Source organism: Acipenser ruthenus, chromosome 55 (assembly GCF_902713425.1).
Source record: "Acipenser ruthenus chromosome 55, fAciRut3.2 maternal haplotype, whole genome shotgun sequence".
Taxonomy (NCBI): Eukaryota; Metazoa; Chordata; class Actinopteri; order Acipenseriformes; family Acipenseridae; genus Acipenser; species Acipenser ruthenus.
Window position 1 is genome coordinate 1,084,191 of NC_081243.1, and position 21,654 is coordinate 1,105,844.

Here is a 21,654-nt window from a genome sequence, read left to right on the forward strand (position 1 = left end):
TTAAAGAAAAGGGCTTGTAACCAGCACCACCATTGTAAAGCACAGAGAGGTCTGGTAAAGCATAGGGAAGCATTGTAAAGCACAGAGAGGTCTGGTAAAGCATAGGGAAGCATTGTAAAGCACAGAGAGGTCTGGTAAAGCATAGGGAAGCATTGTAAAACACAGAGAGGTGTGGTAAAGCATAGGGAAGCATTGTAAAGCACAGAGAGGTCTGGTAAAGCATAGGGAAGCATTGTAAAGCACAGAGAGGTCTGGTAAAGCATAGGGAAGCATTGTAAAGCACAGAGAGGTCTGGTAAAGCATAGGGAAGCATTGTAAAACACAGAGAGGTGTGGTAAAGCATAGGGAAGCATTGTAAAGCACAGAGAGGTCTGGTAAAGCATAGGGAAGCATTGTAAAGCACAGAGAGGTGTGGTAAAGCATAGGGAAGCATTGTAAAGCACAGAGAGGTCTGGTAAAGCATAGGGAAGCATTGTAAAGCACATAGAGGTCTGGTAAAGCATAGGGAAGCATTGTAAAGCACATAGAGGTCTGGTAAAGCATAGGGAAGCATTGTAAAGCACAGAGAGGTGTGGTAAAGCATAGGGAAGCATTGTAAAGCACAGAGAGGTCTGGTAAAGCATAGGGAAGCATTGTAAAGCACAGAGAGGTCTGGTAAAGCATAGGGAAGCATTATAAAGCACACAGTCTGGTAAAGCATAGGGAAGCATTGTAAAGCACAGAGAGGTCTAGTAAAGCACAGGGAAGCATTGTAAAGCACAGAGAGGTCTGGTAAAGCATAGGGAAGCATTGTAAAGCACAGAGAGGTCTGGTAAAGCATATTTAAAGACAGGATAATCTAGTCCTTATGAAAGCGTTTTATGGTAAGAGCAGAGTAAAGTGTAACACCTGTAGTATCGTGTCCTGATGAAATACATCTATCTGAAATGTGAAATTTGAACCCCAGGTTCACGTGTTTGCACAAGGAGCAGTACGCTTGTGATCAGAGGGCTTTGGCTCCAGCACTTCCGATCGTGATTAACATGACACTGCACGAGCAAAAAAAAAAAAAAAAAAAAAAAAAAAAAAAATCAAAAAACATGAGACTGATCTCCTGCAGGTGTTAAAAAAAAAACAAAAAAACAAAAAAAAAAACTCGTGGCCGGGAAACGTGAGCAATCGTGCGTTCTTTACTGAAAGGAACTGCTAAAAAAAACCTGTTGCATCATTGAAAAACCCCCTATGAAAAGTTTCACTGCAGTAAATCTACACCCAAGGGCTGCGATGGACTTGTAATATGCTTTACCACTCTGTGCTTTATAATGCATACCTATATATGCTTCAATACACTTTGCTGTGCTTTTACTATGGAAGACTTTTGTAAGGGTTAGTTTACCCTGTTGTTTAATATGCTTTACCAGACCTCTCTGTGCTTTACAATGCTTCCCTATGCTTTACCAGACCTCTCTGTGCTTTACAATGCTTCCCTATGCTTTACCAGACCTCTCTGTGCTTTACAATGCTTCCCTATGCTTTACCAGACCTCTCTGTGCTTTACAATGCTTCCCTATGCTTTACCAGACCTCTCTGTGCTTTACAATGCTTCCCTATGCTTTACCAGACCTCTCTGTGCTTTACAATGCTTCCCTATGCTTTACCAGACCTCTCTGTGCTTTACAATGCTTCCCTATGCTTTACCAGACCTCTCTGTGCTTTACAATGCTTCCCTATGCTTTACCAGATCTCTCTGTGCTTTACAATGCTTCCCTATGCTTTACCAGACCTCTCTGTGCTTTACAATGCTTCCCTATGCTTTACCAGACCTCTCTGTGCTTTACAATGCTTCCCTATGCTTTACCAGACCTCTCTGTGCTTTACAATGCTTCCCTATGCTTTACCAGACCTCTCTGTGCTTTACAATGCTTGCCTGTGCTTTACCAGACCTCTCTGTGCTTTACAATGCTTCCCTATGCTTTACCAGACCTCTCTGTGCTTTACAATGCTTCCCTGTGCTTTACCAGACCTCTCTGTGCTTTACAATGCTTCCCTATGCTTTACCAGACCTCTCTGTGCTTTACAATGCTTCCCTATGCTTTACCAGACCTCTCTGTGCTTTACAATACTTCCCTATGCTTTACCAGACCTCTCTGTGCTTTACAATGCTTCCCTATGCTTTACCAGACCTCTCTGTGCTTTACAATGCTTCCCTGTGCTTTACCAGACCTTTCTGTGCTTTACAATGCTTTATATACTAATAACTGGACCTGTGGTAACTTTAAAAGGGACTAATTTTGGCTTAGTAATTTAAAAAAAACGGTAGTGGTTGCTTCTGTTTTTATAGGGTGGGGCTACGCATGTAAGCAAAAAAATAAATAACTAAATAAACACAATTTCACGTAAATAATATTTTTGTTTTGTAATTACGTGCACTTTACTAATATGCATGTTTACATCAAACAGCAGTACTGTCTATCTATCTTTAATGAGTTTAATACATCTTACACAACAACCTCGTAATGAAACACACACACAAACAAACACAACACACAAACAAACACAAACAAACACAAACAAACACAAACAAACCACACACACACACACACAAACAAACACAAACACACGTACGCTTGTTTATAGTGTTTGGGGGCTTCTCATTGACTCTCGCTATATTTTTATTTACTATTTCTAACTCCAGTCGGACAAAACTCCACACAGGGTGAAAGTCATATTTGGGCACTTTTAGTTTTTTTTTTTTAAAACATTAACTGTTTAATATCTGTTTAAACGCTACAAGGACTCTGTCCTCATAAGGTAGGTTGTGTCAGACTTTCCTTCCTTGTGGAGACGACTTTTGACCCAGCAAACGATATTTAAACCTGCCCACACACAAACACACACAAACACACACACACAAACACAAACACACACACACACACACACACTTCTTTCGTAACTAGCTTAAAAATCTGTCAAGCATGTTGACACAAGTACGACACAGAATATTAAATAGCTTTTGTAATAGTACTACTACGACTAATAATAATAATAATAATAATAATAATAATAATAATAATAATAATAATAATAATAATAATAATAATATAAAACTCGTAATTAAAAGCGATGCGACAACTAAAGGGTTAACAGAACCTGCTGTAAAAACGCTTAACTTTGCCGACTCGACACAGCGGAGTAGTCGTTTGAGAATTCAAAACATCGCGTCGAGACAAACAAAAATAAAAAATATAAAACACTGAAATCTCCTAAAGTTTTAAAAAAAATTAACAAGGTGCCTACCTCACTTTTGCCGTCGTTCTACAACGCGCGTGTATTCATCCAGATTTCTATCAACGAAACGGGCGCTGTCTTCTGTATGGAAAGACAAGAGGAGTTCAAAAGAAGGAAAAAATAAAAAGTTGCCAGTACTTCTGCTCAGTCTCAGCAGTATTTATTTTTGTCAGCACCCTCCTGATTGCAGTAAGGACTAGCTGCTGTGAAGCACGCACAATGCAACCGGGTCCAGCCCTGTTACGCACACAACACATGCAAGAAAAATCTGACTCACAGGCGATAGAAGATAGCAGCTTAATTCTCCTAAGAAGCCTAAATAAATAAATAAATAAATAAATAAAATTAATCGAGCCCTCGCAGGATCTGTCAAACAGCGACCCCTGCTGGGCACACCTCGGACGCGACCACCACAACACGATGTAGCAATGTTGTTAATGCCGCACGGACATTATAGTTGCATTTGTAAGCAAGGTTAGTTAATTAGATGCTTCATATTTTAATCTCTTTAAATCTTTATTTTATACTACGACTAATAATAATAATAATAATAATAATAATAATAATAGTGTTTGTAGAGGTGTGTGGTTCAGTGGATAACGAAAGGGGGCTTGATACCAGGAGGTTCAAATCCCACCTCAGCCACTGCCTCATTGTGTGACCCTGAGCAAGACACTTCACCTCCTTGTGCTCCGTCTTTCGGGTGAGACGTAATTGTAAGTGACACTGCAGCTGATGCATAGTTCACACACCCTGATCTTCGGAGGCTTTGGATTATTGTCGTCCAGGGGTCTCCAGCCCTGGTCCTGGAGAGCCCCTCTCCAGCAGGTTTTCTAGGTGTCTTTACATCATCAGTGGCTACAGATCTGGAACACCTGTTCATCTTGACTAATTAAGCCAACGATTTGGTTCAATTAAGTAACTTAGAGATTGGTTGAAACGAAAGCCGTCCAGGACCAGGGATGGATACCCCTGCTGTAGAAGAACGAACCAGCGCCACCTAGTGATCTGTCACTGCGGATCACCTTTATTTTGGTTTTGCTAGCAATACGCCAGCTGTGCACAATAAGTGACGTTGCCTTTCCTATAGACCTCTATACAGCTCTGCAGTGTTGAGAGGGGAGCTCTCTTTCCTATAGACCTCTATACAGCTCTGCAGTGTTGAGAGGGGAGCTCTCTTTCCTATATACCTCTATACAGCTCTGCAGTGTTGAGCGGAGCTCTCTTTCCTATAGAGCTCTATACAGCTCTGCAGTGTTGAGGGGAGTTCTCTTTCCTATAGACCTCTATACAGCTCTGCAGTGTTGAGAGTGGAGTTCTCTTTCCTACAGAGCTCAATACAGCTCTGCAGTGTTGAGTGGAGTTCTCTTTCCTATAGACCTCTATACAGCTCTGCAGTGTTGAGGGGAGCTCTCTTTCCTATAGAGCTCTATACAGCTCTGCAGTGTTGAGAGGGGAGTTCTCTTTCCTATAGACCTCTATACAGCTCTGCAGTGTTGAGAGTGGAGTTCTCTTTCCTATAGACCTCTATACAGCTCTGCAGTGTTGAGGGGAGCTCTCTTTCCTATAGAGCTCTATACAGCTCTGCAGTGTTGAGTGTAGTTCTCTTTCCTATAGACCTCTATACAGCTCTGCAGTGTGGAGCTCTCTTTCCTATAGAGCTCTATACAGCTCTGCAGTGTTGAGAGTGGAGTTCTCTTTCCTATAGACCTCTATACAGCTCTGCAGTGTTGAGTTCTCTTTCCTATAGACCTCTATACAGCTCTGCAGTGTTGAGAGTGGAGTTCTCTTTCCTATAGAGCTCTATACAGCTCTGCAGTGTTGAGAGGGGAGCTCTCTTTCCTATAGACCTCTATACAGCTCTGCAGTGTTGAGAGGGGAGCTCTCTTTCCTATAGACCTCTATACAGCTCTGCAGTGTTGAGGGGAGTTCTCTTTCCTATAGTACAGCATAAATTAATTATTTATTTCTTAGCAGACGCCCTTATCCAGGGCGACTTACAATTGTTACAAGATATCACATTATTTTTTACATACAATTCCCCATTTATACAGTTGGGTTTTTTACTGGAGCAATCTAGGTAAAGTACCTTGCTCAAGGGTACAGCAACAGTGTCCCCCACCTGGGATTGAACCCACGACCCTCCGGTCAAGAGTCCAGAGCCCTAACCACTACTCCACACTGCTGCCCTTTATTGATAAAGACATCAATAAAGACATCATGCTGTGTCTGTGTGTTTTTTTAATATTCTTTATTGAGATCATAGATACATTTGTATCAAAACAACAAATGAGAAGAAACATTTGAATTTAAAAACGGTTACTGTCCAGCTAGATTTATCAAGGCTATGTTCACATCTGATGAATGTTTTCTTTGGGGAGACTCAACTAAAGCAAACATTAGTTTCACATTGATACTGTTTTTAATTCCACCCGTCACTAAAACTCAGAACGCTTCAGATAAACTAATTTCCACCTGTAAAAAACTGGGCCCGCATTTATAAACATAGACTGTCGGTTTCTACAGCGACTCAAAAAAATGTCTGTTCCTTTAGACATCATGTGATAATTCTCACTGAACGCTATGGGTTTAGATTTACACATGCATGAATATTAAAGTTATATAGACGACAATATTTTTGCATTACAAGACTGCGTGTGTGTTACTTAAAAATGCAATACAAATATTTATTTTATAAAAAAAGTCCAGCTGTGGTTTTTCAATTTTAATTACCTCCCAGAACCCCCCTCTCCCCAGTCCGTCCTTGATAAATCCAGCTGCCTTGTGGTCTGTATTTCAATTCCATTCTGCTTTTTGCTCAGTAAGTGAAATAAGTGGTTTATATTTTTTGTTATAATAAAGTAATAATAATAAAAGTTTAGATGTTTATTAAAAAACAAAACAGTCTGAAGCCGAGGGAACCCAGAGCTGCTGTGGGGCTTGGAACTGGGGTTCAAGAGACTGGGGTTCAGGACGCTGCACGACAAACACCAGGCAGGGAGACTTGGGGGTTTGATACAGCAAACCCAAACTCCTGGAAACCAGCTTTCAAGGCGCCTCTGATCCTGAAAAAGGGGCTTCGTGTTCCCTCGGCTTTTGTCTTTTGTCCATTTGGGCTTTCCGACTTTTCAATATTTTACCTGTTAGTTATTCTCTCTGAAGGATTCAATACATTAGTTGAGAACAAAAAAAAAAAAAAATTTATTATAAAATCACATCCAATAAAAAGTAACATTAAGGATTGAACAATGTCAGCCACTGATACAGTAAGTGGTTTTAAATTTATTTATTTTTAAGTTAGAAGAAAGATTGGAAGAAATCGCGATTAGGGCAAAAGGCAAACTGAAAAGATCCTCTATGGTATTACTTTGCTAAGATTCACTGCAATCGCTCACATCAGTAAAGCAAGAGGATGAAGGGGAAACTCAATGCAAGTGGTATTTTGGTGTGCAGTTGGGGTGTTAGGGGCTGGGGCAGAGAGGTGTCCCGTACATGTGAACTACACGGTCCACTGCAAAGTGGAAAATCGAATCACGGCTCAGATTAGCACAATCTCCAATTAGCTTTTTTGTATTTGAAGGCTTTTTTTTTTTTCCAAAGCTTACATACCCTAAACAAAAATACAACAATTATATAAAAGGACCTTTAGTCTTTTTGTTTCTGGTGGTGGTCAGGCTGCTGTCCTCCTCCCTCCCCTAAATCTACCAGCTTTGAGTTCCTCGATCTCCTCTCTCTCCCTCTCCTCCCCCCTCCCCCCCTCTAGCTTCCCCTCTCCTCTCTCCTCCCTAGCTCTCCTCTCCTCTCCTCCCTCCCTCCCCCCTCACTCCACTAGCTTCCCTCCCCCTCTATCCTCCCTGGCTCTCCTCTCCTCACTAGCTTCCCTCCCGCCCTCCCTCTCCCTCTCTCCTCCCTGGCTCTTCTCTCCTCATTATCTTCCCTCCCTCCACTAGCTTCCCTCTCCCCTCTCCTCTCCTCTCCTCACTAGCTTCCCCCCTCCCCCTCCCTCCCTCCCTCCCCCAGCTTCCCTCTCCCCTCACTCCTCTCCTCACTAGCTTCCCTCCCTCTCCTCTCCTCACTAGCTTCCCCCCCCTCCCCCTCCCCCTCCTCTCCTCTCCTCCCTCCCTCCCCCAGCTTCCCTCTCCCCTCACTCCTCTCCTCACTAGCTTCCCTCCCTCCCTCCCTTCCCCTCCTCTCCTCTCCTCTCCTCCCTCTCCCCTCCCTGGCTCTCCTCTCCTCATTATCTTCCCTTCCTCCCTCCCTCCACTAGCTTCCCTCTCCCCTCTCCTCTCCTCTCCTCCCTCCCTCCCTCCCCCAGCTTCCCTCTCCCCTCACTAGCTTCCCTCCCTCCCTCCCCTAGCTTCCGTCCCTCTCCTCCCCTCCCCTCCTCACTCCACTAGCTTGTCTCCCTCACTCTCCTCCCTGGCTCTCCTCCCCTCCCCTCCTCACTCCACTAGCTTGTCTCCCTCACTCTCCTCCCCTCCTCACTCCACTAGCTTGTCTCCCTCACTCTCCTCCCTGGCTCTCCTCCCCTCCCCTCCTCACTCCACTAGCTTGTCTCCCTCACTCTCCTCCTCCTCCTCCTCCTCCTCCTCCTCCTCCTCTGTGATGGGCAGGCTCCTGTCCTCCCCCAGTATCTTGCAGAGCTCGGAGAGGCGTTGCTGTATCTTGGGGATGCCGCAGAGCTGTGACTCCAGTCTCTGCTTCTCCTCGGTCAGGGACAGCCTGGTGGCCGTGTCCAGCTTCTCGAACTTCCAGCCCCCCTCCCCGTCGAACTGCAGCAGGTGGGAGTGGTACTTCCTGCAGAGGGGAAAACACGCAATCAAAACTGCATCCTGTGTGCTGCACCGTTCTGCACCCAGCTGGGTTACTGTGTTCATCACTGTGATTTATATGAAGTACTTTGAATGGATCAAAGGGCAGCAGTGTGGAGTAGTGGTTAGGGCTCTGGACTCTTGACCGGAGGGTCGTGGGTTCAATCCCAGGTGGGGGGGACACTGCTGCTGTACCCTTGAGCAAGGTACTTTACCTAGATTGCTCCAGTAAAAACCCAACTGTATAAATGGGTAATTGTATGTAAAAATAATGTGATCTCTTGTAACAATTGTAAGTCGCCCTGGATAAGGGCGTCTGCTAATAAATAAATAATAATGATAATAATAATAATAATATTTCCAAGCCGAATTAAGTAACATGTTTTATATAGGCTAACTATTTACTCTACGAAAAACGAACACAAGGCTGGGAATCAGACTCCCGCTGCACAGCGGTGTGATCCAGTCCTGGTTTCACTAGGAGTTTAATAATAAGACGCACCTGAGCTTGTTAGCTAGACACTCTGTGTCTTACAGCGGGTATGAAGTCTAAATGTTCCGTCCTGTCGCGATGCGACGCGAGCGCTACACTCACCACAGTGACGGCCGGTGCGTGATGGACAGCAGTGATATCCCAGCATCCTTTGCTGCCTGGAATATCTTCCCCTCGATGTCAATGCTGACCGCGCTAGTGCACTCGTCCAGCAGGGCGTACTGAGGCCTGTAACACAAACCCTGTTATTATTAATCGGGGTTACAGACCCTCGCCAGGGTAAACTGACCTTTACAAACGTTTCCCCATAGTAAAAGCACAGCACAGTGTAACACAGCACAGTGAAAGCATGCTGAAGCATAGGGAAGCATTGTAAAGCACAGAGAGGTGTGGTAAAGCATAGGGAAGCATTGTAAAGCACAAAGAGGTCTGGTAAAGCATAGGGAAGCATTGTAAAGCACAGAGAAGTCTGGTAAAGCATAGGGAAGCATTGTAAAGCACAGAGAGGTCTGGTAAAGCATAGGGAAGCATTGTAAAGCACAGAGAGGTCTGGTAAAGCATAGGGAAGCATTGTAAAGCACACAGAGAGGTCTGGTAAAGCATAGGGAAGCATTGTAAAGCACAGAGAGGTCTGGTAAAGCATAGGGAAGCATTGTAAAGCACAGAGAGGTGTGGTAAAGCATAGGGAAGCATTGTAAAGCACAGAGAGGTGTGGTAAAGCATAGGGAAGCATTGTAAAGCACAGAGAGGTGTGGTAAAGCATAGGGAAGCATTGTAAAGCACAGAGAGGTGTGGTAAAGCATAGGGAAGCATTGTAAAGCACAGAGAGGTCTGGTAAAGCATAGGGAAGCATTGTAAAGCACAGAGAGGTCTGGTAAAGCATAGGGAAGCATTGTAAAGCACAGAGAGGTCTGGTAAAGCATAGGGAAGCATTGTAAAGCACAGAGAGGTCTGGTAAAGCATAGGGAAGCATTGTAAAGCACAGAGAGGTCTGGTAAAGCATAGGGAAGCATTGTAAAGCACAGAGAGGTCTGGTAAAGCATAGGGAAGCATTGTAATGGAAATCAGGGTCATCTGTGATCAACATAGAGTACAATCCTGGGAAAAGAGCCCCAAGGCAGCCAAACTGACGACGAGTAGGGCTAGAAAACCCGCGAGAAGCGCAGAAAGGGTTCGAACCCACGTCTGCTTACTTGTGATAGAACATGCGCGCCATTCCCATGCGCTGCTTCTCTCCCCCCGACAGAACGTCCTTCCAGTCGCTCTCCGAGTCCCAGCCTGCAACGCGTTTACAAAAAAGAATAAAATGAGCAATGCAGCCACCAGGGGGCGATCTACGCTGGACTGAAATATTGAAAATAGCCGAGGATATCAAGTGTTTGGCTGAGAGAAACTACAAATTCATGATAGGGCAGCAGTGTGGAGTAGTGGTGAGGGCTCTGGACTCTTGACCGGAGGGTCGTGGGTTCAATCCCAGGTGGGGGATACTGCTGCTGTACCCTTGAGCAAGGTACTTTACCTAGATTGCTCCAGTAAAAACCCAACTGTATAAATGGGGAATTGTATGTAAAAAATAACGTGATATCTTGTAACAATTGTAAGTCGCCCTGGATGAGGACGTCTGCTAAGAAATAAATAATAATAATAATTGCAAAAGTCTACCCGTACAGTAGTATTTCATATCACATTTTTCAATTTTTGGTGAAATATATGGGAAAGCAGCGGTGTGCAATTCAATATGTTAACATCACATTATTCAGCAGGTTTCACTCGACTATGAAGCAAAATGAGTTCATTCTATAGGGGGATGCAGCTGTTTATATATAAAGACTAGAAGATAGTTTTATTTTTGCATGCAGGAAAGGGCCAAGTGAAAACAGACTTCTTAATGAGTCATTTAGCAGTCGCTTTTATCCAAAGCGACTTAGAGACTAGGGGGGGGGGGTGAACTGTGCATCATCAACAACTGCTGCTGCTGCTGCTGCTGCTGCAGAGTCACTTCCAATAGGAGCTTCTTTGTTTTACGTCTCATCCGAAGGACGGAGCACAAGGAGGTTCAGTGACTTGCTCAGGGTCTCACACACACACACAGTGAGTCAGTGGCTGAGCCAGGATTTGATTTTATTTAGTACAGAGGAATGGATACTGCCCTCCCTCCCAGCCTCACCTCCCTCCCTCTGCAGGATGTATCGCAGGTTGACGATGTTCAGAATCCCTTCCAGATCGGAGTCTGTGAGTCCTTTCTGGTTCATGTCCCTTGGAGAGTCTGGATAGATCACCTGATCACGCAGAGAACCGACTGACATGTACGGTCTGGAGACAAAGAAACACGAAATTCACAACTCACATGTCACAGATACAGCACTGATCACAACCCCTCAAGATGGGTCATTTATATCCCTTATATAACAACCTGCATCAATACACCTCAGGGTGTGCATGTGTGTGTGCGTGCGTGCGTTAGTATCTGTGTATTTAGAAAAAAAAACACACACAGGGCAGCAGTGTGGAGTAGTGGTTAGGGCTCTGGGCTCTTGACCGGAGGGTCATGGGTTCAATCCCAGGTGGGGGACACTGCTTGAGCAAGGTACTTTACCTAGATTGCTCCAGTAAAAACCCAACTGTATAAAATGGGTAATTGTATGTGAAAATAATGTGATATCTTGTAACAATTGTAAGTCACCCTGGATAAGGGCGTCTGCTAATAAATAAATAATAATAATAATAATAATAATAATAATAATAATAATAATAACAATATAAATACTAGCACTACACTAACACACACACAGAGACACACAGACACAATATAAATACTAGCACTACACTAACACACACACAGAGACACACACTTTCTATATAGTCTTGTGTAACCTCAGTTATCCTGGCTGTGCGGGGGGGGTTACCTCTGGGGGATGTAGAACATGTGTTCAGGGGTGGGTTTTCGGAGCACCCCACTGTAAACTGGCCACAGTCCACTCAGGATCCGAAACAGAGAGCTCTTCCCACAGCCGTTCGGACCGGTGATGAGCAAGTGCATCCCCTCCTCCACCTGGGGACCAACCAGAACAGAGTCAAACCCAGACCCGCTCCCTCCTCCACCAACCAGAACAGAGTCAAACCCGGACCCGCCCCCTCCTCCACCAACCAGAACAGAGTCAAACCCGGACCCGCCCCCTCCTCCACCAACCAGAACAGAGTCAAACCCGGACCCGCTCCCTCCTCCACCGACTAGAACAGAGTCAAACCCGGACCCGCCCCCTCCTCCACCGACCAGAACAGAGTCAAACCCGGACCCGCCCCCTCCTCCACCAACCAGAACAGAGTCAAACCCGGACCCGCCCCCTCCTCCACCGACCAGAACAGAGTCAAACCCGGACCCGCTCCCTCCTCCACCAACCAGAACAGAGTCAAACCCGGACCCACCCCCTCCTCCACCAACCAGAACAGAGTCAAACCCGGACCCACCCCCTCCTCCACCGACCAGAACAGAGTCAAACCCGGACCCGCCCCCTCCTCCACCGACTAGAACAGAGTCAAACCCGGACCCGCCCCCTCCTCCACCGACCAGAACAGAGTCAAACCCGGACCCGCCCCCTCAACCTGTCAACCGAAACAGGCAGGATGACACACAGACATCGCTACACCTCACAATTCTATACAATGCTTTCACTGTGCTTTACCACAGCTCTCTGTGCTTTACAATGCTTCCCTATGCTTTACCAGACCTCTCTGTGCTTTACAATGCTTCCCTATGCTTTACCAGACCTCTCTGTGCTTTACAATGCTTCCCTATGCTTTACCAGACCTCTCTGTGCTTTACAATGCTTCCCTATGCTTTACCAGACCTCTCTGTGCTTTACAATGCTTCCCTATGCTTTACCAGACCTCTCTGTGCTTTACAATGCTTCCCTATGCTTTACCACACCTCTCTGTGCTTTACAATGCTTCCCTATGCTTTACCAGACCTCTCTGTGCTTTACAATGCTTCCCTATGCTTTACCAGACCTCTCTGTGCTTTACAATGCTTCCCTATGCTTTACCAGACCTCTCTGTGCTTTACAATGCTTGCCTATGCTTTACCAGACCTCTCTGTGCTTTACAATGCTTCCCTATGCTTTACCAGACCTCTCTGTGCTTTACAATGCTTCCCTATGCTTTACCAGACCTCTCTGTGCTTTACAATGCTTCCCTATGCTTTACCAGACCTCTCTGTGCTTTACAATGCTTCCCTATGCTTTACCAGACCTCTCTGTGCTTTACAATGCTTCCCTATGCTTTACCACACCTCTCTGTGCTTCATTGCACTATGCTGTACTTGTATAAAAGTCTCTCATAGTAAATGTGGAAGACTAGCAATGGAAAAGAAATGGAAACATTTTCAATTCAGAATATGCTGATTACAGTAAGTGTCCAAAACTACTTTTTATTCGACTTTTTATTAAAAAAAAAAAAAATTTCATGAAAGGTTTAAGCTGATCAAGTCACCCTTACCGACTTGATCAGCCCCCAGTGTGTCTAGGGAACAAGCTCAGGTGTGTCTTATTATTAAACTCCTAGTGAAACCAGGAATGGATCACACTGCTGTGGAACGGGAGTAGAAAATTGAAAATGTTCAATATTGAAATGGGATAAGGGCTGGCTTTATAAATGGCCGTGCCAGTGCAGCCCTGCCAGCTCTCAGTACAGACCTCCCCCACATTGTTCTTTTTTGTTTGTGACTGTGGGAACCAGGGAAAGCTTTTGTGTGTGCGTGAGGTCACATGCCAGCTCAGCCACGGCCATGCACAGGGCACTGAGCCATCAGAATGCAGAGGAGAAAAAGAAAAACGACAAGAAGCTAATTCAAGCAGACAAACATCTCACTTAGTCATGCCTTCCCCTGAATTCATGGACTGCTTTTAAGCTGAGCTGTAAAATAAATATCTGTGATTTACCAGACCTCTCTGTGCTTTACAATGCTTCCCTATGCTTTACCAGACCTCTCTGTGCTTTACAATGCCTCCCTGTGCTTTACCAGACCTCTCTGTGCTTTACAATGCTTCCCTATGCTTTACCAGACCTCTCTGTGCTTTACAATGCCTCCCTATGCTTTACCAGACCTCTCTGTGCTTTACCATGCTTTCACTGGGCTTCATTAGACTTGAGTCTCAAACCTTGATATTGAGGCTGGCGACCACCACATCTCCGGTGGGGGTGATGACTGGAATGTTCTCACAGATGATCCCCTGCTCCACATCAATGACCTGCCCTGGAGAGTCGACACAAACACAGGACAGAACATGAGAGCTTGCCTGAGCTTTTAAAGCTTTACAATGCTTCCCTATGCTTTACCAGACCTCTCTGTGCTTTACAATGCTTCCCTATGCTTTACCAGACCTCTCTGTGCTTTACAATGCTTCCCTATGCTTTACCAGACCTCTCTGTGCTTTACAATGCTTCCCTGTGCTTTACCAGACCTCTCTGTGCTTTACAATGCTTCACGAGCGTGCCTCAGCACTTAATAATGTTAATAAAGTGTAGAAGAGGGCCGCTGTCTCAGTGCAGCTTGGCGGTTACCTTTGATTTCAAGGGGCCCCTCGATCCTCGATCCCTGCTTCACCACCCCGTCCTGCCCCCCCTCTTTGAGCTCCAGGATGGCCGACCGTCTGAACACCCCCCCCCGCACCTCCTCAAACACGAGGAACATCTCGTGAACCCGGGCCGTGTATCCAGCCAGCTCCGTCGCCTGGGGAGACAGGCGGAGACACACAAACACACACACGTACAGAGACAGACACACACACACACATGCAGACACACACACAGACAGACAGGTACAGAGACAGACAGACACACACACACATACAGAGACAGACAGACACACACACAGACACACACACACACACACACAGACAGACAGGTACAGAGACAGACACACACACACACAGACAGAGACAGACAGACACACACACAGACAAACACACACACGTACAGAGACAGACACACACACACACACACACACAGACAGACAGGTACAGAGACAGACAGACACACACACACATACAGAGACAGACAGACACACACACAGACACACACACAGATACAGAGACAGACAGACACACACACACATACAGAGACAGACAGACACACACACAGACATACACACACAGGTACATAGACAGACAGACACACACACAGACATACACACATGTACAGAGACAGACAGACACACACAGACACACACACACACACACAGACAGAGACAGACAGACACACACAGGTACAGAGACAGACAGACACACACACAGACATACACACAGATACAGAGACAGACAGACACACACACAGACACACACACAGATACAGAGACAGACAGACACACACACAGACACAGACAGGTACAGAGACAGACAGACAGACACACACACACAGGTACAGAGACAGACAGACACACACACATGCAGACACACATGCAGACAGATACACACACATGCAGACACACAGACACACATGCAGACAGACACACACACAGACAGATACAGAGACAGACAGACACACACACAGAGACACATGCAGACAGACAGACAGACAGACACACACACAGACACAGACAGACAGACAGACACACAGTAGATTAGGACAATCTGTAGTCTTAGGTAGACTCTCAGTACAGCTGCGGCCAACATTTTTGCATGACCTACAATTTTAGGATTGAGACAATAAAAACCTATGAACCGTAGTGTAGATCCTTAATTTGCGAGCAGGACCTGCCCAAGTCCTTATAGGGTTACTGTAGGTTCAATTACCCAGCGATTCTAAGCGCTGGTTCCCCTCACTGCAGTGAATGAGCATCTCTGTAAATTCTCTCACCTCCTTGTAGGAGCTCATGATCCTCTCGATGGCGTCAGCGCCCGCTGTCAGCAGGTTCCTGGCCGTGGTAAAGGCCTCGGTCCGTTCGCTCACCAGCTCCTCCTCCTTCATCTCCAGAGCTGCCTGCTTCGTCTCCTCCGAGTCTGAGAGGGAGGGACACAGGCATGGGTAATGAGACTCCCATCGCATAGCAGTGCGATCCAGTCCAGGTTTCAATACCAGCCCGATTAGCCGCAGTGTGTCTAGATACAAGGGTGGGAATCAGACTCCCGTTCCACAGCGGTGTGATCCAGTCCTGGTTTCACTGGGAGTTTAATAATAAGACACACCTGAGCTTGTTAGCTAGACACACTGTGGGCTGATCAAGCTGGTAGTAAAACCTGGAATGGGTGACGCTGCTCTGCAATGCACGGTAGGGAATCAGACTCCTATTGCACAGCAGTTTCACCCATTCCAGGTTTTACTACCAGCTTGATCAGCCCCAGTGTGTCTAGCTAACAAGCTCAGGTGTGTCTTATTATTAAACTCCTAGTGAAACCAGGACTGGATCAAACTGCTCTGCAGAAGGAGTCTCATTACCACCCTTGTATCTAGACATACTGTGGCTAATCAGGCTGGTATTGAAACCTGGACTGGATCACACCGCTGTGGAATGGGAGTCTTATTTCCATCCCTGTCTAGTGTTTAAATTGATCAAAAACCAACTTGAATGACAAACAGGGTTTCTCAATGTTATGCAAATGAATTCAGAATATTTCTACATGTGTACGTGTTTGTATTACAAGATTGCGTGCATGTTATTTAAAAAGGCAATACAAATATTTATATGAAAAATACATTTAAAAAAAACGCCCTGTAGTAATGCCTCTGTCATCAATAATTAGGAAACCCCCCTGCAACCCCCCCCCCCCCCGGGCGACTCGGGTCATTTTTTCGCACTGCGAAATGCATTGGAATGAGTAAACAGGGACTGACCCCAAATCCTGGCCTAATACAGCTTGGACTGTAAACCAGGACTGGATCACACTGCTGTTCAGTGGGAGTCCCTGTAGGAACGGGTGATCGTTTTCCTGGAGGCTCTCCGCATGCAGCCCTGGGTTCAGGTGCGTGTCCGGAGTGCTCTCTCACCGTGCTTGGAGTATCCGGTGGCAGTGATGATGGGCACGGCCACCATGACTAGCCCAGAGGCGCTCCACACATACTTCATGAGGAACTGCTCCAGCATCACGTACCACAGCCTCTTCACCAAGAGCAGGTTAATCTGAGCGGAGAGGGCCTGGTAACAACGCTGCAGGAGACACAGCTCCACCTGGAGAGAGGGAGGGAGAGGGAGAGAGAGAGAGAGAGAGAGAGGGAGGGAGAGGGAGAGAGAGGGGGGAGAGAGAGGGAGGGAGAGAGAGATAGAGGGGGAGAGAGAGGGAGCAAGAGAGAGAGAGAGGGAGGGAGGGAGAGAGAGAGAGAAAAAGAGAGAGAGAGGGAGAGGGAGGGAGAGAGAGATTATTATTGAGTCATTTATCCGAAGCGACTTCCAGAGACTAGGGGGTGAACTATGCATCATCAACAACTGCTGCTGCTGCTGCTGCAGAGTCACCTCCAATAGGAGCTCGTTTGTTTGACGTCTCACCCAGAACTGGGTTATCGGATAGGAGAGTCTGAACCAGTGGGAAGAAAGAAATTAAGAAAGAAAGAAAGTTAGAGAGAAACAATAAAAAAATGCTTCTCTATGCTTTACCAGACCTCTCTGTGCTTTACAATGCTTCCCTATGCTTTACCAGACCTCTCTGTGCTTTACAATGCTTCCCTATGCTTTACCAGACCTCTCTGTGCTTTACAATGCTTCCCTATGCTTTACCACACCTCTCTGTGCTTTACAATGCTTCCCTATGCTTTACCACACCTCTCTGTGCTTTACAATGCTTCCCTATGCTTTACCAGACCTCTCTGTGCTTTACAATGCTTCCCTATGCTTTACCATCCCTCTCTGTGCTTTACAATGCTTCCCTATGCTCTACCAGACCTCTCTGTGCTTTACAATGCTTCCCTATGCTTTACCAGACCTCTCTGTGCTTTACAATGCTTCCCTATGCTTTACCAGACCTCTCTGTGCTTTACAATGCTTCCCTATGCTTTACCACACCTCTCTGTGCTTTACCATGCTTTCACTGTGCTTTACTACAATGTTGAAATAAATAAGTACTGCATGTTCCCACGATGTGCACAAGGACTACATGTTCCAGGAGTGGAGATTAAGAATGAAATCTTCGGACACAGCTCACAATGGCTTCATTGAAACTTAGTTTTTTTTCCCCAGCACAACAGTTACAATTAATGAAAAGACTGCTTGTTTACGAGACTGACAGCGTGAAGCAGCTTCTTCTGGACAGCTAAAAAATGCTGTGCAAGTCTATTAGCATTATTAACATTGAAATGATCAGGAGCCAGGAGTTTGAGCAGGGTTACAAACTCACACTAGCCCTGCTGCTGCTGCTGCTGCTGCACCCAGTCCTGGGGTTCAGAGCTCCCCTCAATGAAGTCTAGTATTATTAACATTGAAATGATCAGGAGCCAGGAGTTTGAGCAGGGTTACAAACTCACACTAGCCCTGCTGCTGCTGCTGCTGCTGCTGCACCCAGTCCTGGGGTTCAGAGCTCCCCTCAATGAAATCTAGTATTATTAATATTGCAGTGATCAGGAGCCAGGAGTTTGAGCAGGGTTACAAACTCACACCAGCCCTGCTGCTGTCTGTCAACCTGTCTCGTGTTTCAAATTCTTGCCAAGTCACTGAAACAGTTCAATGCAACCTCCAGCAATGAATGGGTGACCCTGGTTGATATTATCTTATCTTATCTCTCCCCTACAGTGAAATGACATTTGATTGCTTTTCAAAAGTCCAAGGGTATCGCCTCGGTACAGCATGTGCTGATGACCAGCTGCCAGCGAGAGATTGCCCTTTGAGAAAAAAATAAAAAGAATTTGCCCTGTGTCTTTTATATACACTGCAATGGGGCTGCCCAGTGCAGGCTTCCCATGTCTCTCATTCGAGGCTTTTAATGAGTTTAACCTGGGATGAAAATGCGACTCCTATTGCACAGCAGTTTGATCCGCTCCTGGTTTTACTAGGAGTTTAATAAGACTAAATTTTAGGATTGAGACATAATTAAAAAAAAGAAACAAAAACCTATACGAGCAGAATTTAGATCTTTTTATTTAACCTTGTGTAATCCTAAGAAACTACAAAATGATATCCGAAAGCCATAGTATTTCATGTTGGATTTCGAAAAAACATGTCACTTTTTAGTTAAGTGTGTGGAAAACTACAAAGCGCTGGTGTGTATTTCAACATGTTAACGTAACATTATTCAGCAGGTTTCGATCGACCTTACGAAGCAGAATCAGTTAATTCTATGGGGGGGGGGTGGGACCCCCGCTAGTCTGTTCAACTTGCCTGATGCCCCCCGTAGAAGGCGATCTCCTCCGAGTTGGCGATGATGCGGGAGTGCATGTAACGCAGGTCCCCTTTCCTCCTCGCCTCTTCAGCCACCATCTTCCCGAACTTGGGCGAGAAAGCGCGCAGCACCTTCGCTGTGAGGAAGACCACGAGACCGGCGATGGCCGAGGGCCACGTGGTGTCGGCCCCTCTGGACCGGGCGGCGTTGATCAGGGTGTAACAGGTCACCACCACGTCCAAAATGGGCTTGGTCAGATTGGAGTAGAGGTGTGCCACGGAGGCGGCGAACATGGCGATATCTTCGGTCAAGGACTGGTCCGGATTGGCCAGCCGTCCGTCCATGTTGCTGACCCGGTAGTAAGTCTGATCGCTGAAGTAGAACTGGTAGGCGTGTCTGACCAGCCTGGTCCGGAAGGACAGAGCCAGCTGCCCTTCCAGATAGCGGATGGCGCTATTCACAAAAGTCGCTGGGACGGCAATCAGGAGCCACTTGGAGAGCTGGAGCACGAAAGCCAACGGGTCTTTCTTGACGATGGTTTTTACGATCTTGCCGTCCAGCTGAGCCACGTAGACAGAGAGGAAGGTCCGGGAGACCAAGGCGAGCGAATGCAAGCCCAGAAGCCCGAATTCTTTGCAGAGGAACCTGGGGAACAAGATCTTTAAGAGATGCCAGAGCCGCTGCAAGAAGTCCTGGTTCACCCCCGGGGAGCGCTGTTTGGGCCCCCCAGGGCCTCCGAGGGCCCCATTGGGCTCTGTTAAGGGGTTTGTCCGGCTCGGGTCGGTCTTCTTACGCAGTCGGTGGTAAAGGAAGGGGTACAGTTTTTTGACACCGTAAGCAGCCACAAGCAAAACGGCGGCCCTTTTGAAAGCGGCGTTTTTGTTGAGGTGCGCGGGGAACGCTGGGAACGCTGGGTTTAGGAACAGCGACATCTTGTGGCCGTCGAGAGAACAGCAGAGGAGGATTAATATATTATATTTTGGTTTTGTTTATCTCTGTTTATTCTAAAATAAAACACAGTTGTATTAACTGGTTTGTTTTGAAGACGGGTTTTAGAAGAAAAGAAAACTATTCAAATATACCATTATATCAATATAAGGTTGAATATATAATATTTATATATTTTATTATCCAAATGAACGGCGGTGCCAGGCAGCAACTCTCGCTGCAATCTCTCTGGAAGATTATGCGAAATGTTACATTACAAAAAAGCGCCACGCTAATAAATGCATATTATTATTATCGTATATTAGTTATAATATTAATGGGTGCAACACCTGTCGCTATACCTCTCTGAAGATTAAGCCAAATATAATTATTTATGCGACTGGTATTTTAAAATTACATTCATATTAATAGGCACTGTTACAGTCCTAGACGAGTCTCGCACTTGCTAGAAAGTTAATGGTAGTAAACAATTCAAATTATTATAAAAAGAGTGCTAAATTATATCAGCCAGGCGTTTTAACTATTAAGTTTTAACTTTTTTTTTTTTTTTTAAATCTATCTAGCAGCAAAAAAAAACTTTGTATTGATTGGGGAAAAAATACACACACACACATATATATATAATTTTGGTAAAATTACCTAAAATAACCTTAAATTCAGATTTTGACTAAATAATTATTGAAAATGTTACGAGTTACGTCGTTATAATTGCATGACGCACTAGTTATTTATACGGAACATTACTGCACGCAACCGTTGTCAAAACAAAACCGTATTTTGTATAAAAACAGACTCAGAAAGAACTGAATCCTTGACCCAGCCTATAACGAACTGAAATATTTGAGAACTTAACCACCAGAAAATATAAAATAAGTGATGTGTTGCGGGTTAAAGCAAAGTTGTAATCACTATTAATATCAACAACAATTATTATTATTATTATTATTATTATTATTATTGCCGAATTACAAAACGATCAAGTTATAATCGTTACAATATTACGGATTGAACAAACATAATATTGCAATCGAAACTTATTTACTGCACGTTGTTAGCCAAATTACTAGCACAGGACACGGAACTGACCTACATTATAATGTTATTGCATGCAGGTCCCGTCTTCAACTATTGCAAGTCGAAAGTTTGGCTTCACATCTCAAAAGTTTGACTTTATTTTGAACCTCTTCATGCGCCGTCTTTAAATGCAATGCGGTTTTTATACGGTGCGATTGCCCGGATCGTTTGTCTCTCTCCTCTCCTCTCTTCCTCTATCGCTTTCTTTTATATTTTTCACCGCTGACACTTTCTTTTTTTAACTTAAAAAAAAAGGTAGGAAGTCCTCCAGCTAGCCCGCAATCCCCGGCTGTGTGCAGCAAGCTACTGCGATATCTATGGTCCTGCTTGAAATTTGAGAAGGCTAGTCTAGCCTTTTACGTCATAGCTGTTGGTAGGACAATGATGTCACAGGGGGCGGAGTTAGTAAACAGTGACGCCATTTCTGGAGCCCGTAGAGCATGCTTTTAAGGTATTCACGCTCGCCCTAGCAAAATGTTTTTTTGACATAATCAAGCATTCATTCGCATAAATAACAGCCAGTCACTTTACATTTTCGTTGTGTTGTTATTGAAAAATACCGGTATATCCAGCATCGCCGCAATGTATTCAGTACTGAGTGGGCTCCACTGACGTCACTCTTTTAGACGTGGTTAGAAAAAAATATTTACTTACTCATTAATACTAGATTTGTCATCAATAGCGACTCTTAACAAATCTACTGTGATACGCTATAGTGTTCGTTTGCATTGCATTTTGCTTTTACAATGCTATTTAGCTATAT

At 45.2% G+C, this 21,654-nt stretch overlaps 2 protein-coding genes across 3 annotated transcripts in view; both read right to left on the minus strand.

The window, feature by feature from the left end:
• Positions 1-3,538, minus strand: part of plxnb3 (plexin B3) — a 30,814-nt gene extending 27,276 nt beyond the window's left edge. Inside the window, 1 exon segment of the mRNA XM_059017203.1 lies at positions 3,277-3,538. The gene's annotated coding sequence lies outside the window, so the exon portion shown is untranslated.
• A 4,187-nt stretch (positions 3,539-7,725) lies between these two features.
• abcd1 (ATP-binding cassette, sub-family D (ALD), member 1) lies at positions 7,726-21,214 on the minus strand. 2 transcript variants are annotated; one of them, XM_059017200.1, is made up of 10 exons: positions 18,869-21,214; positions 16,552-16,732; positions 15,424-15,566; positions 14,131-14,299; positions 13,728-13,822; positions 11,478-11,623; positions 10,739-10,884; positions 9,765-9,849; positions 8,674-8,799; positions 7,726-8,064 (listed from the first exon to the last, which is right to left on the minus strand). In XM_059017200.1, exons 1-10 carry the CDS (start codon positions 19,799-19,801, stop codon positions 7,806-7,808), a joined length of 2,283 nt encoding a protein of 760 aa, XP_058873183.1. In that variant the 5' UTR covers positions 19,802-21,214; the 3' UTR covers positions 7,726-7,805. The 2 variants fall into 2 exon arrangements, with proteins under 2 accessions (XP_058873183.1, XP_058873184.1); XM_059017201.1 differs by having other exon boundaries at positions 7,832-8,064; positions 8,674-8,813.
• Between the last annotated feature and the right edge of the window lie 440 nt (positions 21,215-21,654).

Excerpts from the sequence above, each read along its gene's own strand:
- abcd1 (XM_059017200.1), bottom strand. The coding sequence starts at position 19,801 with ATGTCGCTGTTCCTAAACCCAGCGTTCCCAGCGTTCCCCGCGCACCTC. Across the intron at positions 15,567-16,551 it reads CACCGGATACTCCAAGCACG|ACTCGGAGGAGACGAAGCAG; the intron begins GTGAGAGAGCAC and ends CCTCCCTCTCAG. Across the intron at positions 8,800-9,764 it reads GCGCGCATGTTCTATCACAA|GCCTCAGTACGCCCTGCTGG; the intron begins GTAAGCAGACGT and ends TTTGTGTTACAG.